Source organism: Stegostoma tigrinum, chromosome 30 (assembly GCF_030684315.1).
Source record: "Stegostoma tigrinum isolate sSteTig4 chromosome 30, sSteTig4.hap1, whole genome shotgun sequence".
Classification (NCBI taxonomy): domain Eukaryota; kingdom Metazoa; phylum Chordata; class Chondrichthyes; order Orectolobiformes; family Stegostomatidae; genus Stegostoma; species Stegostoma tigrinum.
Genome location: NC_081383.1, coordinates 13,207,600 through 13,221,143, shown reverse-complemented (window position 1 = coordinate 13,221,143; position 13,544 = coordinate 13,207,600). Strand labels below are relative to the sequence as shown.

Genomic DNA, 13,544 nt, shown 5'->3' with positions numbered 1-13,544 from the left:
AAGAAGGGGCGAAACTCAACATGCAAGTGTTTTTTTTTGGGGGGGTGGAGAGGGGGAAATGGGGATTGACAGCCAAAATGCCCTTGGGTTTGTTGGGGTAGAGAGAGAGGAGGCAGGGCATCATGACAGCTGGCATTGTAGGGTTGAGGCTTAGGGGGTAATGTTGAGACACAGTTGTTGATTCAGATGAACTGCATGGGAACATCCAAAGTTCAATATCAACAGGCTTGGTAGGCTGTGCCAGTTCGAAAGGACAAAGGCAAGTGTGACCTGCATTGTCTCCCATTCTTATTCAAATCAAAGACACACTGACAGTGGGAAACAGCTGTGACCATACCCAGAGGGGGCACAATGGTTTATTTCTGAGTGCAGGGTCTACTCAGTCAGCAACGAGAGGCTCTGCAAAGGGCAATTGCATTAATCAGGCCCTTACGCAGGAGGGTCTGAAGTCATCTGAAATATAAGCAGCGTGGGAGATACATCTTGGTCACAATCAGCCCTAACTTTCCTGTAATGGAAAGAATCCCAGCTGGTCCCAGCAGTGGTGAGCACTTTTACCTCTTCGGTAAGTGGGAAGATAGGATGAGCGGGGGCACCGTAGAGGCATGGTGTATAGGCAACAAGGAGAGTTTCAAAAGAAAAAAAAAGTGAGAAATCTTGTTCGGGGTCACAGACAGAAACCCTCCATGAAATCCACCAAATTTCGGTGCAAAATGACTGAACAGCACATGGTTACTGTCTTGGTCACTATTCCTTCAATTAATCAACGTTTGAGATTTACCAGCATTATCCATTCCTAACCTGTGGCAGATAATGCGATCTTTACCATATTTATTAACACAGGTTATTAAAAATTACAGGGAAGTTGGATCTTGTGGTTTTTGTTTTAAATTTAGATTCACTGAACGTTGAGGACAGACTTGTACCGAGCCTTGTTTAAGCCACAGATGGAGTATGTTATTCCATTTGGAAAGCCTGGGCAGGCAGGATATTAAAATTACAAGGACATAAGTAGCATTCGCTTAGCTGGATTTGAGGAATGAGATCTTAAATAATAAAAAGGAAGACTTGAGTAGCTGGGGCTGTTCTCACTAAGATGATTGAGGAGGTCAAAATTATAAAGGGTTATAAAGAAAAATACCCTTGGTCAGCACAACGCTGACAAAAGCGTGTATATTTAATTCTTTTGTGATTACATTAAGAATTCAAAAAAGTTCCATGCACAGAATGGTTGAATTTTGCTGCTGTAATTCATTGTTTAAGCCAAAAATTCTTTTCGATGTGAATACAGTCCATGACTTGGAAAGAGTGAATATCAACTGCATGCTGGAATGAACAGATCCCACATGGAGAGATCAGAGAGGGCACAGGCTTGATAGCCTAGCTGGGCAGCTCAATGCTGCAACATTGTAATGATCGTATGAACGCCTTGCACTTCGAAGTTATACAATGGAACCTTTAAATATCTAAGCCATTGACAAGACTGGAAGAAGTTTTATGGTCTTGTCTGAATCACAGTCACTGGAACAATACAACAGGGTCAAACAAATTTACTTCTGTGCTCCTAAACAAATGAGGATATCCTAATGTATCAGGGAAAAGAAGACAGTCAGTGCAGCTGGGACCAGGAGAACCAAAGTCAGTCCTTTTTCTCTTTGTGAAGAGTAGCTTCCTGGTCTGAGTTGGGGATGAAGACTAATAAGACAATACAGAAAATATGACAATTTGTTTCATTACCTTGACTTACATGGGCTAATGTGAAATGTTAGCCAGTGTTCCTGTGCTGGATCCTAATGAATGCTGAAAAGCTAAGTGCATGATAAAAACTGGGTTTATACTACACTGCAAGATAATAAAATGTGAGGCTGGATGAACACAGCAGGCCAAGCAGCATCTCAGGAGCACAAAAGCTGACGTTACGGGCCTGGACCCTTCAGAGAGGGGGATGGGGAGAGGGAGCTGGAATAAATAGGGAGAGAGGGGGAGGCGGACCGAAGATGGACAGTAAAGAAGATAGGTGGAGAGAGTGTAGGTGGGGAGGTAGGAAGGGGATAGGTCAGTCTAGGGAAGACGGACAGGTCAAGGAGGTGGGATGAGGTTAGTAGGTAGATGGGGGTGCGGCTTGGGGTGGGAGGAAGGGATGGGTGAGAGGAAGAACCGGTTAGGGAGGCAGACACAGGTTGGACTGGTATTGGGATGCAGTGGGTGTGTGTGTGTGGGGGGGGGGGGGGGGGGAAGAGAGAGAGAACTGGGCTGGTTGTGTGGTGCAGTGGGAGGAGGGGACAAACTGGGCTGGTTTAGGGATGCAGTAGGGGAAGGGGAGATTTTTGAAACTGGTGAAGTCCACATTGATACCATTAGGCTGCAGGGTTCCCAGGCGGAATATGAGTTGCTGTTCCTGCAACCTTCAGGTGGCATCATTGTGGCAGTGCAGGAGGCCCATGATGGACATGTCATCTAGAAAATGGGAGGGGGAGTGGAAATGGTTTGCGACTGGGAGGTGCAGTTGTTTGTTGCAAACTGAGCGGAGGTGTTCTGCAAAGCGGTCTCCAAGCCTCCGCTTGGTTTCCCCAATGTAGAGGAAGCCACACCGGGTACAATGGATGCAGTATACCACATTGGCAGATGTGCAGGTGAACCTCTGCTTAATGTGGAATGTCATCTTGGGGCCTGGGATAGGGGTGAGGGAGGAGGTGTGGGGGCAAGTGTAGCATTTCCTGCTGTTGCAGGGGAAGGTGCCGGCTGTGGTGGGGTTGGGCAGCGTGGAGCGAACAAGGGAGTCACAGAGAGAGTGGTCTCTCCGGAAAGCAGACAGGGGTGGGGATGGAAAAATGTCTTGGGTGGTGGGGTCGGATTGTAAATGGCGAAAGTGTTGGAGGATGATGCGTTGTATCCGGAGGTTGGTAGGGTGGTGTGTGAGAACGAGGGGGATCCTCTTAGGGCGGTTGTGGCGGGGGCGGGGTGTGAGGGATGTGTTGCGGGAAATACGGGAGACGCAGTCAAGGGCGTTCTCGATCACTGCGGGGGGAAAAGTTGTGGTCCACACTGCCCTCCAACCCCACCACACCCGGCACCTTCCCCTGCAACCGCAGGAAATGCTACACTTGCCCCCACACCTCCTCCCTCACCCCTATCCCAGGCCCCAAGATGGCATTCCACATTAAGCAGAGGTTCACCTGCACATCTGCCAATGTGGTATACTGCATCCACTGTACCCGGTGTGGCTTCCTCTACACTGGGGAAACCAAGCGGAGGCTTGGAGACCGCTTTGCAGAACACCTCCGCTCAGTTCGCAACAAACAACTGCACCTCCCAGTCGCAAACCATTTCCACTCCCCCTCCCATTCTTTAGATGACATGTCCATCATGGGCCTCCTGCAGTGCCACAATGATGCCACCCGAAGGTTGCAGGAACAGCAACTCATATTCCGCCTGGGAACCCTGCAGCCTAATGGTATCAATGTGCACTTCACCAGTTTCAAAATCTCCCCTTCCCCTACTGCATCCCTAAACCAGCCCAGTTCGTCCCCTCCCCCCACTGCACCACACAACCAGCCCAGCTCTTCCCCCCCCCCCCCACCCCCCCCCCCCCCCCCCCCCACCCACCCACTGCATCCCAAAACCAGTCCAACCTGTCTCTGCCTCCCTAACCGGTTCTTCCTCTCACCCATCCCTTCCTCCCACCCCAAGCCGCACCCCCATCTACCTACTAACCTCATCCCACCTCCTTGACCTGTCCGTCTTCCCTGGACTGACCTATCCCCTCCCTACCTCCCCACCTATACTCTCTCCACCTATCTTCTTTACTCGCCATCTTCGGTCCGCCTCCCCCTCTCTCCCTATTTATTCCAGAACCCTCACCCCATCCCCCTTTCTGATGAAGGGTCTAGGCCCGAAACGTCAGCTTTTGTGCTCCTGAGATGCTGCTTGGCCTGCTGTGTTCATCCAGCCTCACATTTTATTATCTTGGAATTCTCCAGCATCTGCAGTTCCCATTATCTCTTTATACTACACTGCCTTGATATTTACACTTTTGCACCTTTGGGCCATCACTGTGAAATACAGGCACTTTCAGATCAGGTATTGCAGAGTTAAATGCAGAATAAAACAATCCAGAAATCTTCAACAACACTGACTGAGACGTAAACTCAGAAGAGCTTTTCTTGCTGCATGCTTTGATACTTTCCCGCATCTCACCCATGCTGCATCAGGGATGGCACCACAAACCTCGCATGCACTGAAGCTCCAAATCCTGGATAAGGAAAAAACTTACCCTCACTTGAGATGGGCTCATTGCTGGTATTTGGCATCTACATTTAAAAAAAAAATCAAATGCCCCAAGCTCCCTGGCCCCAATTCACTTGAGAGCTCCCATCAGGGAGAATTAAAAGGTGATGATTTCCTTGGTGACTCATGCATGCCCAAGACTACCATAATCCTACCTCCTCCATTGTTTCACATAGTCCCTGTGGTTTTACTGCAAGCACCACTTTGTCCTCTGTACCTGCTAGGAACGGAATAGAGACTGTCCAAATTCATCTCACCAGAACATCTCCTGGTAACAGTCAATCTTACAGCAGAACTGCTTTCTTCAAATGTCATTTCCCCAAGTAAGTGACCCCAGAGTAAGGAGAGCTGATTCAGAAGATATCCCTTGCATCTGAGATGGGCTGTTTGAAGCATGTGTGATATATGCAACGAGTACAGGGAAGTTCTCTGGTCAGGCCCAATCTCCTAAATCCCCGCTGCTCACTCGAGCAGGTGGGCCCGGATTTCACCAGCTTTTTAGGGACAGGCTAGGGGTGTGCAGATTGGAAAGACGGACACAGTAAGAGGGAGTGTGTTCTACTCATCATTTTCCTGCTGCCACGTAAGATAGTGGGCAGCCTTGCACCAGGCCCCAGTTCAGACCTTTGAGGCTAAACAAAAAAGAAAAATCAAAGAACTGCAGATGTTGGGAATTCAAAACAAAAGTAGGCATTGTTGCAGAAACTCAGCAGGTCTGGCAGCAACTGTGAAGAGAAAGCATTTGGAGTCTAGTGACCCTTCGTCAGAAGAATTCTGAAGGAGGCCGAATGGGCCTGAAACATTGACGTCAATACTGCCAGATCTGTTGAGTTTCTGCAGCAATTTGTTTTTGTTTGAGGGCCAGTTCCCACCTCTATTGGTGTTTAACCACATGGAGAGGTGCCAAGTTAAAAACTGGCAGTTTCCTGATAAGCTTTGATGGCTGGGTGCTCCTTGACAGCTACTCTTTGGCTCAGTGGAAGGTCACCCTTCTGGTAAGGGCTGCCTCCTCACAGCAACAGCACCAACTGGCCACACTAGTTCACCTGCCCCTCACTCAATATGAAGGTACCCATCCTTCAAGATGTGATCACTCTCCAGGCACAGCTCCAGCAGTGACGACCACTGAGCTTCAGGACCTCAAAATCCAGAAGCTCTTTTAGGTTGGGCAGTTCCACTTAGTTGGCTGCTGCTGAAGTGATGTGACTCTGGATACAGCTGATCATTAAAATGTGGTCACCACCCCCCACCTCCCAAAACACCCTCTTCCTCCTCTACTCTTCTGCCTTGGGCCAGGCAGTGGGACCCCTTTCCCATTCTCCCACCTTGCCCCATCCCCGGGTTTCAAATTGAAGTTCCATCATGCATCTCAACCAGAAGTCACATTTTATTCAGTACAGGCCTACATTCAGTCTTTCATGAGATGTGAGCTTTGTTGGCAAAGTCAGCATTTACTGCCCAGGCCTAAATGCTCTTGTACTGAGTGGGGCCCAGAGCCATTTCACACGGCAGTTAGGAGTCAATCGTGTCACTGTGGGCCTGGAGTTGCGTGTAAGCCAGATGAGTACGGACAAACAGATTCCTTTCTCTAAAAGGACACCAGTGAACCAGATGGGCTTTTTGTAACAGTGGATTCATGGTCACCATGAAGGCAACCAGCTTTCAAATCGTATTCCACTAAATTCCATTGGCAGCAGTCATGCGAGTTGAACTCATGTCCCCAGGGAATCAGGCCTGGGCCTCAGGATTTCTGGTCCAATGATTTTACCACAATGCCATCATTCTGCATAGCATAGTGCTCCAAATAGAAAAGGATTCTTCGAAGAATAAAGGGTTATTTTTGGTTTCTTTTTTAAAATGAACTGGCTCATCTGGAACCCAGTGACATAGTTTGGATCCCAAACCGGAAAGGATTAGACAACTTGAATTTAATGCTTTGTTTATGTTAGGCCTGCAAAACGTGACCAAGGAATACATTTGCCTTGACTCAGAACCATAGGAACTATTTCTTCCTTGCCAAAATTCTCTGCTCCTCTCCTCGCGCCACTGACCTGTTGGTTGGGGTCTAGTTCGACAATGCCAGGCCTCCTCCAGTACCTCACCCAATGTGTGACATTTGGCAATGCAGAGTTAGTTGGACAGACTATTTTACAGCTGAGCTCAATCTGGTCTTCGGTCACAAATGCGCACACATGCATGTGCACTGGAACATATCCGAGACACGCACATCCAGGAGGCTGAAGACTGCACCCAGCTGCAGTGCTCAACCATTACCGTGCAACGCATTAACACCATGAACAGACCATTGAGCTCAAATGATCCATGCCTGTGTTTACGCTTCACACAAACTGGTGGGATTATTGTTAGCAGCTTCTAGGAAATGGAGGCAAGAAGACTAAGCACAAGCACAAACTATTAATATTTAATTGTTCATAAACTGATCACGGGCACACTGTCATGCAGAACCTTCTTCCATCAGGTCTCAATCCTATATGAGCCAAATTATTGTGACAGTTACTTACTCGTATGTGCAGCAAGTATTAAGAGTAATGGTTTACTTAACCCTTTAACTGCCCTCCACATGCCCCATCCAATTCAAACCATGTGTCCTACCATTCCTTTGTGCCTTATGTAACGATCCAGCTTCGCCTTAAATGTATCCAAGCTACCAACCCCAGCTACTCCCACATAGCAGTGAGGTCCATGTCCCCACTATCCTGACTGAGATTAACTGATTCAGGACAAGTCAGGAATGGGGATCAGTGGTTTTTCTGGATTTTTAAAAAAATCTCAGTTAATCAAAGAGATAAGATGCACTGGTGGCTCAGCATGTTCATCTATGAAACTGCTTAATTCACTCACAACGATGAAATTAAAATTACACAATCCATTTGAAGGAAATGTGTGTCTCAGTTCACCTCAGACAAATATAAACCTTTATGGGGAAACTCCTCCAAATCTCAGCTATACACAGTGTTAAAAGCCAGGTCCTGCTTCAGGCAGGGTAATTTAATACCTCCCAATGAAAGAAATGGCTCAGGGCAGCCACTCACATAAACCCTGGATGACCTTAGTTGAATGTAGTCTCGTGGGGGCCGTAAGTATAAGCAGGGCCACAGACAGCATTGGGATTCCCTCACAAAAGTCTCAATGCAGGCAGCAGTTACATTAAACAGACATTTACACAGTGTATTTGGGAAACCATAATGGATATTATTGGCATACATACTTGAGTACATACCATGACGTAGTGCCGTTGCATTTCTGTCTTTTCACTGGCCAGCTTCTCACATTCCAGCTTCAGACTGTAATAAAAAGGAGAGAACAGCTTAATACCATTATGTGAAAAGATGAGAGACAATCAGATGCGGAAAGCAAGAGTCTTTCCGGAACCCAAATGTTCAACACCATGCACTGAAGCAGCAGAAATACGTGCTTCCACTTATGGATCTCCCCATGGCATTGCTCGCAGAAACCTGAACATGTGATCTTGAACCTCAACAGGGCAGCAATGAACTGCAACAGGTTGATGTGGCCAGAAATTTGTTACTTGCTACTTGAATGACTAAATGTTGAGAGCAGCCAATGGTCCTCAAATATAACCCTATGCAGGTTGGCACTTGGCCAAGAGTGCCTGGGGAAGACTCTCTTGCCTCTGAACGTTGTATGTTCGAGTCCAACTTACACACAAAGTCTAGGCACTTCAGTGCAGAAGCAAGTGCCGTGCTGTGGAAAACGTGGAGTATTGGATGAGATGTTCAACCAGGGCTCTGAATGTTGTTTAAACTGGATGTGGATCTCGTGGCAGGATCTATTAAAAAAAACTTCAACATTTTACTGGTGTCTCAGTCAATTATCCTTCAATCAACATCACCTAAACAAATTATTATCATAGTTACCTGTGGGGCCTAGATGAGTGCAAATTAGCTGCTGTATTTTCTACATCACAATGAATAGTTCAAAATTACTGCATCGGCTGCAACACACTTTGGAATGTCTTGAGGTCACAACAGGCATTATACATCAGACATTATATATTTAGTTTTGAAAAGGGAGAAATAGATAAGGCATTTGATTTGAATAGTGTGCTCTTCAGTATACAAAGCTGGGCACAATTGACCGAATTACATTTCGAGGTCTCACAACTTTAGTAGCATATGAATATGTGAGAAACCCAAAGTAAATTACAACCGCATAATTCACTGAAAACAATGTACAAAATATGTAACTTTTTTTTGATATGTTTCCCCATGGTGATACAGCGACAGTGATGAGTGGTACCAAAATAGTACAGCACATCTAACAAACAATAAAATTGTCATGGTCAGTCTAAAGTGCATTGCAACACATGACAGGTACTATAGAATACCTTATACAGCTCAAAAAACACAAGTGTCAAGATTTTTTTTCTGAGGTATCATTTTTTCTGATGAAGGGTCTAGGCCTGAAACATCAGCCTTCCTGCTCCTCTGATGCTGCTTGGCCTGCTGTGTTCATCCAGCTCTACACCTCGTTATTTAAGTGTCAAGATACTTTGCTTTGTAGATAGTTGAGGGAATGGTTATCATAGCACAGAGGGTTAGGCTGGTAGACGCTGCTTGGTCAAAATCGCACACTTCAAGGTGGTGTTCAAAATGGAGTGACACTGAAAGCTTTAGGGAAGGAGTTGAGGCTTTGGATATACAATCTGTTAAAGCTTGATGCATTGGTAGAGCAAGACAAGCAAATAGTGTAAGAAATGAATTTAAAACTAAAAGGGCTTTTACAGAAAGGATGAGAGGAGACAGTGATTTGAAGACAAGAATGGTATTAAAATATGCATGGGTGAAAACTCAGGGATGGAACATTGCAAAAGCGAATGCAAGGCAGACTTAACAACAGAAAGAAAACTTATCTAGGTTAAGCCAATGTTGAAGTTTTATCAACCAAGATTCAACTCAGTGTAATAGAGGTAAAAAGTGTGTAGCTGGATGAACACAGCAGGCCAAGCAGCATCTTAGGAGCACTAAAGCTGATGTTTCAGGCCTAGACCTTTTCTGATGAAGGGTCTAGGCCCGAAACGTCAGCTTTTGTGCTCCTAAGATGCTGCTTGGCCTGCTGTGTTCATCCAGCTACACACTGTTATCTCGGATTCTCCAGCATCTGCAGTTCCCATTATCTCAGTGTAATAGAGCCTGCAGCAAGGGGGCAGAATTGATGTCATGGCCAGTGAAAGGATCTACAGATTTTTTAGTATGGAATCTAGGGAAGTTGTGGCTCATTCACAACTTTTTGTCAACAGGTACCTGATTACATAGAGGATGTTGCTGAGTGGGCGGGGTAGTATGTGAAATAACTCCACACAGAGGCCGGTATTTCATCACCAAGTCACCCTTTATTAATACACGCATAGTACTTAACACTGGTCTGGCTTCCTCAGAGTGAACAGAGCCGCTGACACTCCTGTTTATATCCGTCAGCCAGGGCTCCCTGATTAGGGCTGTTAACCTGATCCAAACAGGGCATTCATTCAGTGAGGTGCACCTAGATGACTTTGTTGCAAGCACTACATTATGGTGGCTGCCTCACCAGACATGGAAGCTGAACTCCTATCTATGGCATAGTAAGATATGAGGAAGGGATAGACAATTTAACATTCAGTATGCATTATAGGTCGGAAGTTGCAAAGGGTGGGAAGGATTCGGTGTCCAATCCTCGCAACTAGCCTTATCGAATGTGGGATTTCAGCCCTCCTACTTCTAACCAGACTTTAAATTTATTAATGGGATAAGGGCAGTATTAATTACCTTCCCCAACTGCACTCGAGAAGAATTATTGACAGATCAGGAAGAATTAAAAAGTAGGGCTGTTGGCATTATTTCACCTTGATGACACTCCTTAGATCTTACCTCTTTGACCCAAGTCTCCTTATGTGGTTCGGGTCATATTATTTTTCATAAGGCTCCCACAAATCATCTTGGGATGGTATAAAGATTTTGTCGTCGTGTGGAGAAAAACAAACTTATACACTGGACTATCCAGGATCACCAGGTTCTGGCCCAAAAAAATGCTAACCCACCTTTTATGACACTGACAGGTAGCTTTCTGCAGGGGTTTCGTTTCCCCTAAAGACCCATCCAAATCCCCTACCGAGAACTGCACAAAACGAAGCAGTAACCTTTGAGTGACAGGTCTGTCTACCCTAGTTGGTTCCTCCTCCAGCATTCCAAAAAAATTGGAATCCCATGGCTTCAGGCCAGGTAAATGTCACAGTTTATTATCAATTTTTGCATCACTAAATAGCTGTGAGTCAACAATGTCTCAGATCATTAATTTCAACAGTTCAACTCATAAGAACTCTCTCTCTACCCAGTACACTTGGGCTGTCAAACAGTAATTGGCCATGCGCATTTTTAAAGGAACATGACCATCAGGAATTTATAGCTTGCAGGCTAAAATTCTTGTACATTCAGACCAACCATGGGGATGGTGTTGGGAGGGCAGGGAGGAGTGACATGCTGTCAGCAACAAGCTAGAGTTAGTGAATCCCCAAGTGACATCTGATGCACCTTTCATTTTGCTTGGAGATGCCCCAGTATCTATTCAGCGCCTTTCCATATGATTCAGATAAGACTGAATACAGGCTAAAGTGGAACGGATCATGGACACCTACCTGCCCACATACCATTGTGACTATCACATTAGCCTGGATCATCATCCCATTTAATTGTGGCCATATTTTAGTGTCTGCTTTAGATCTTTCAAGCGCATTTCACAAGGTGCAGGAGGATGACCACAGACTTGAAACCTAACGGCTTGTTACCACTGGTGAACTGACACAGGAAAGAAAAGAACGCATATTTGCATAGCATCCTACCATGTTCGAGAATGTCAAAGTGTCAAGCTTTTTTTTTTAAAAAATATCAGTCACTATCAGTAATTGGGTAAATGCAAAATAATTTTCACTGATAGATACAGAACCACAGAAAAGTTACAGTACAAAAACAAAAGAGGTCATTCAGCCCACTGTGTTAATAAACAAGTGCTTTCCCATTTTCCACCACCTGGTCCCTAGCCGCGCAGGTCCCTGTGCTTCGTGTGCAGATTCAGATTCTCCTCATGTGTGATAGGGTTTCCATCTCAACCAGATTGGGCAGTCTATTCCAGGCACCCACCACCATCAGAGTGAAGGTTTTCCTTATGCCCCCTCTAACCCTCTATCAATCAGTTAAATTTGTGCACTCTGGTAACTGACCTCTGTTTGGGAAGCAGGTCTTTCTTGTCCACTTTATACAAAATGACGAGGGCTTTGGATATCTCAGTTAAGACACCGATCAGCCTCCTCTCTTCTACAGAAAACAACCATAGCCTGTCAAATCTTTCCACACGCTTGCAATTTACAAGCCCTGGCAAAATTCTTATAGATCTCCTGTGCAATCTCACACTATAGCGATTCCATCCTCCCTGTTATAGAACTGTACACAAAATTTCAGCCGTGGCCTAATCAGTGCCTTAAATAGTTCTCTGCTTTTATATTCAATGCTTCACCCAATAATTGAAAATATCTGCCATGATATTACCTTATCTACCACTCCTGTCATTTTCAAAGACCTGGCAACATGAACTCCAAGATCATTCACTTCCTCTACAACTCTCACTGCCTTCAATTTATTGTACATTTCTAAACTTAGTCTGCTCTCTCCAAATACATAAACTTACACTTTTCTGGATCAAACTCCATTTGCCACCACTCCATCCACTCAACAAAACCACTAACATCATCCTGCAGTTGATAGCCATGCTCTTCACTATGTTACCTGGCCAATTTTTGTCTCATCTACAAACTTCCCCAATCTCACCTCCCCACATTTTAAACCAAACAGTAAGGGACCCAATATTGAACCCTGTGCAGCACTATTAGAAAACATTTTTGATCTGCAACATCCAATGACCATCACCTTTGGTTGTTTGTCGCTGAGCCAATTTTAGTACAATTCTCTGTAGCCTGTTGGTTACTGACCAGTCTGTCATATGCCTAAATAAAGTCCATCCCAAAAATTATAATGTTACAATTTTGTGGAGGTGGCTGCCTAAGAACAGCAACTTGTGTTTACACAGCACCTTTAAGAAAGTGAATGCATTCCAAGGCAAGTTCAGAGAAGCACTGTCAAACAAGTTTTAATTACAGGCTACGTGAACAGATATTGAGGCAGACTTAGGTAGTATTCAAGGAGCATCATCAAAATGGAGGGTGTGGTAGAAAGGTTAAAGCAGGGATTTAATTTTACGTCCTGGGCAGCTGAAGGTTCAGCTTTTGACTTGATTTCTTGTTGTCACATGTACCTAAGTACATGTGACAAGTTTTGTTTTGTAAGCAGTATAGGCAGATCATAATAAACAAGAACATACAGTTCATAGGGTGCTTAGACAGATCAAGGCACAAAAAGCTCTGGCTGTACAAGAGGTTCACAATACCAAAATTAACATGAGATTTGAAATTGGAGAGGACGGCCATTCACCTGAAGGTGGAGCAGTGAAAATTGGGAACATTTAAGAGGTTAAAATTTGACAGCCACAGATATTGTGGAGCAGAGAGTGAATGTTGATCTATGGCTAGGGACTGTAAGAGAGATAGGGAGAAGTGATATGAAAACAAAGATATGACTTTCCAAATTGAGGAAGTGCCAGATGGAGAGCCATCAGCCAGTAAAGTGGATTTAGTAAGAGTTAGAATATAGGAAGCAGAGTTTTTGATGTCCTCATGTTAAAGCGGCATAAAACAAAGCAGCTGTGGATGCTGGAGATCGAAAAACAAACAAACACAGACAGTGCTGGAGAAACACAGCAGGACTGGGAGCATCTTGGACAATGAAACAAAGTTAATGTTTCAAGTGCAATATGACTTGTCTTCAAACTTCAATTTGACACTTCTTCAGAATTTGGGTTTGAACTGTTTTTAACTGTTGTTTCTTTCTGCACAGATCCTGCCAGACTTGCTGAGATTCTCTAGAATTTTCGTTTTGTGCTTCAAATTACACTACGGTTGAAAATGGGAAGTCAGACAGCACATTAGAATAGTCAAACGTAGGGGTAACAAAGAATTAGATGGAGCATTTGCAGTGGATGAGTGGAGGCAGATTTAGATACCAATGATGTTACAAAGCCACGTAAATACATTGCAACAACAGCAGGTCAGAGGTTAGGAAACCCACAGTGAGTTACTCATCTCCTCACACCCCAAAGTCAACCCAGCATCTACAAAAAGCACCTGTCCAGAG

The 13,544-nt window shown here is 45.0% G+C and overlaps 1 protein-coding gene across 10 annotated transcripts in view; it reads right to left on the bottom strand.

The window, feature by feature from the left end:
* The window catches only part of LOC125465812 (transducin-like enhancer protein 4), a 213,924-nt gene that overhangs the window by 183,142 nt on the left and 17,238 nt on the right, over positions 1 to 13,544 (bottom strand). For 6 of the 10 annotated variants that reach the window (XM_048559689.2, XM_048559691.2, XM_048559692.2 and 3 more), the window contains one exon: positions 7,517 to 7,592. In XM_048559689.2, coding sequence (XP_048415646.1) covers positions 7,517 to 7,592 — 76 coding nt within the window. The remainder of the gene's footprint in view (positions 1 to 7,516; positions 7,593 to 13,544) is intronic. The other 4 variants (XM_048559695.2, XM_048559690.2, XM_048559694.2 and 1 more) reach the window with 1 other exon arrangement.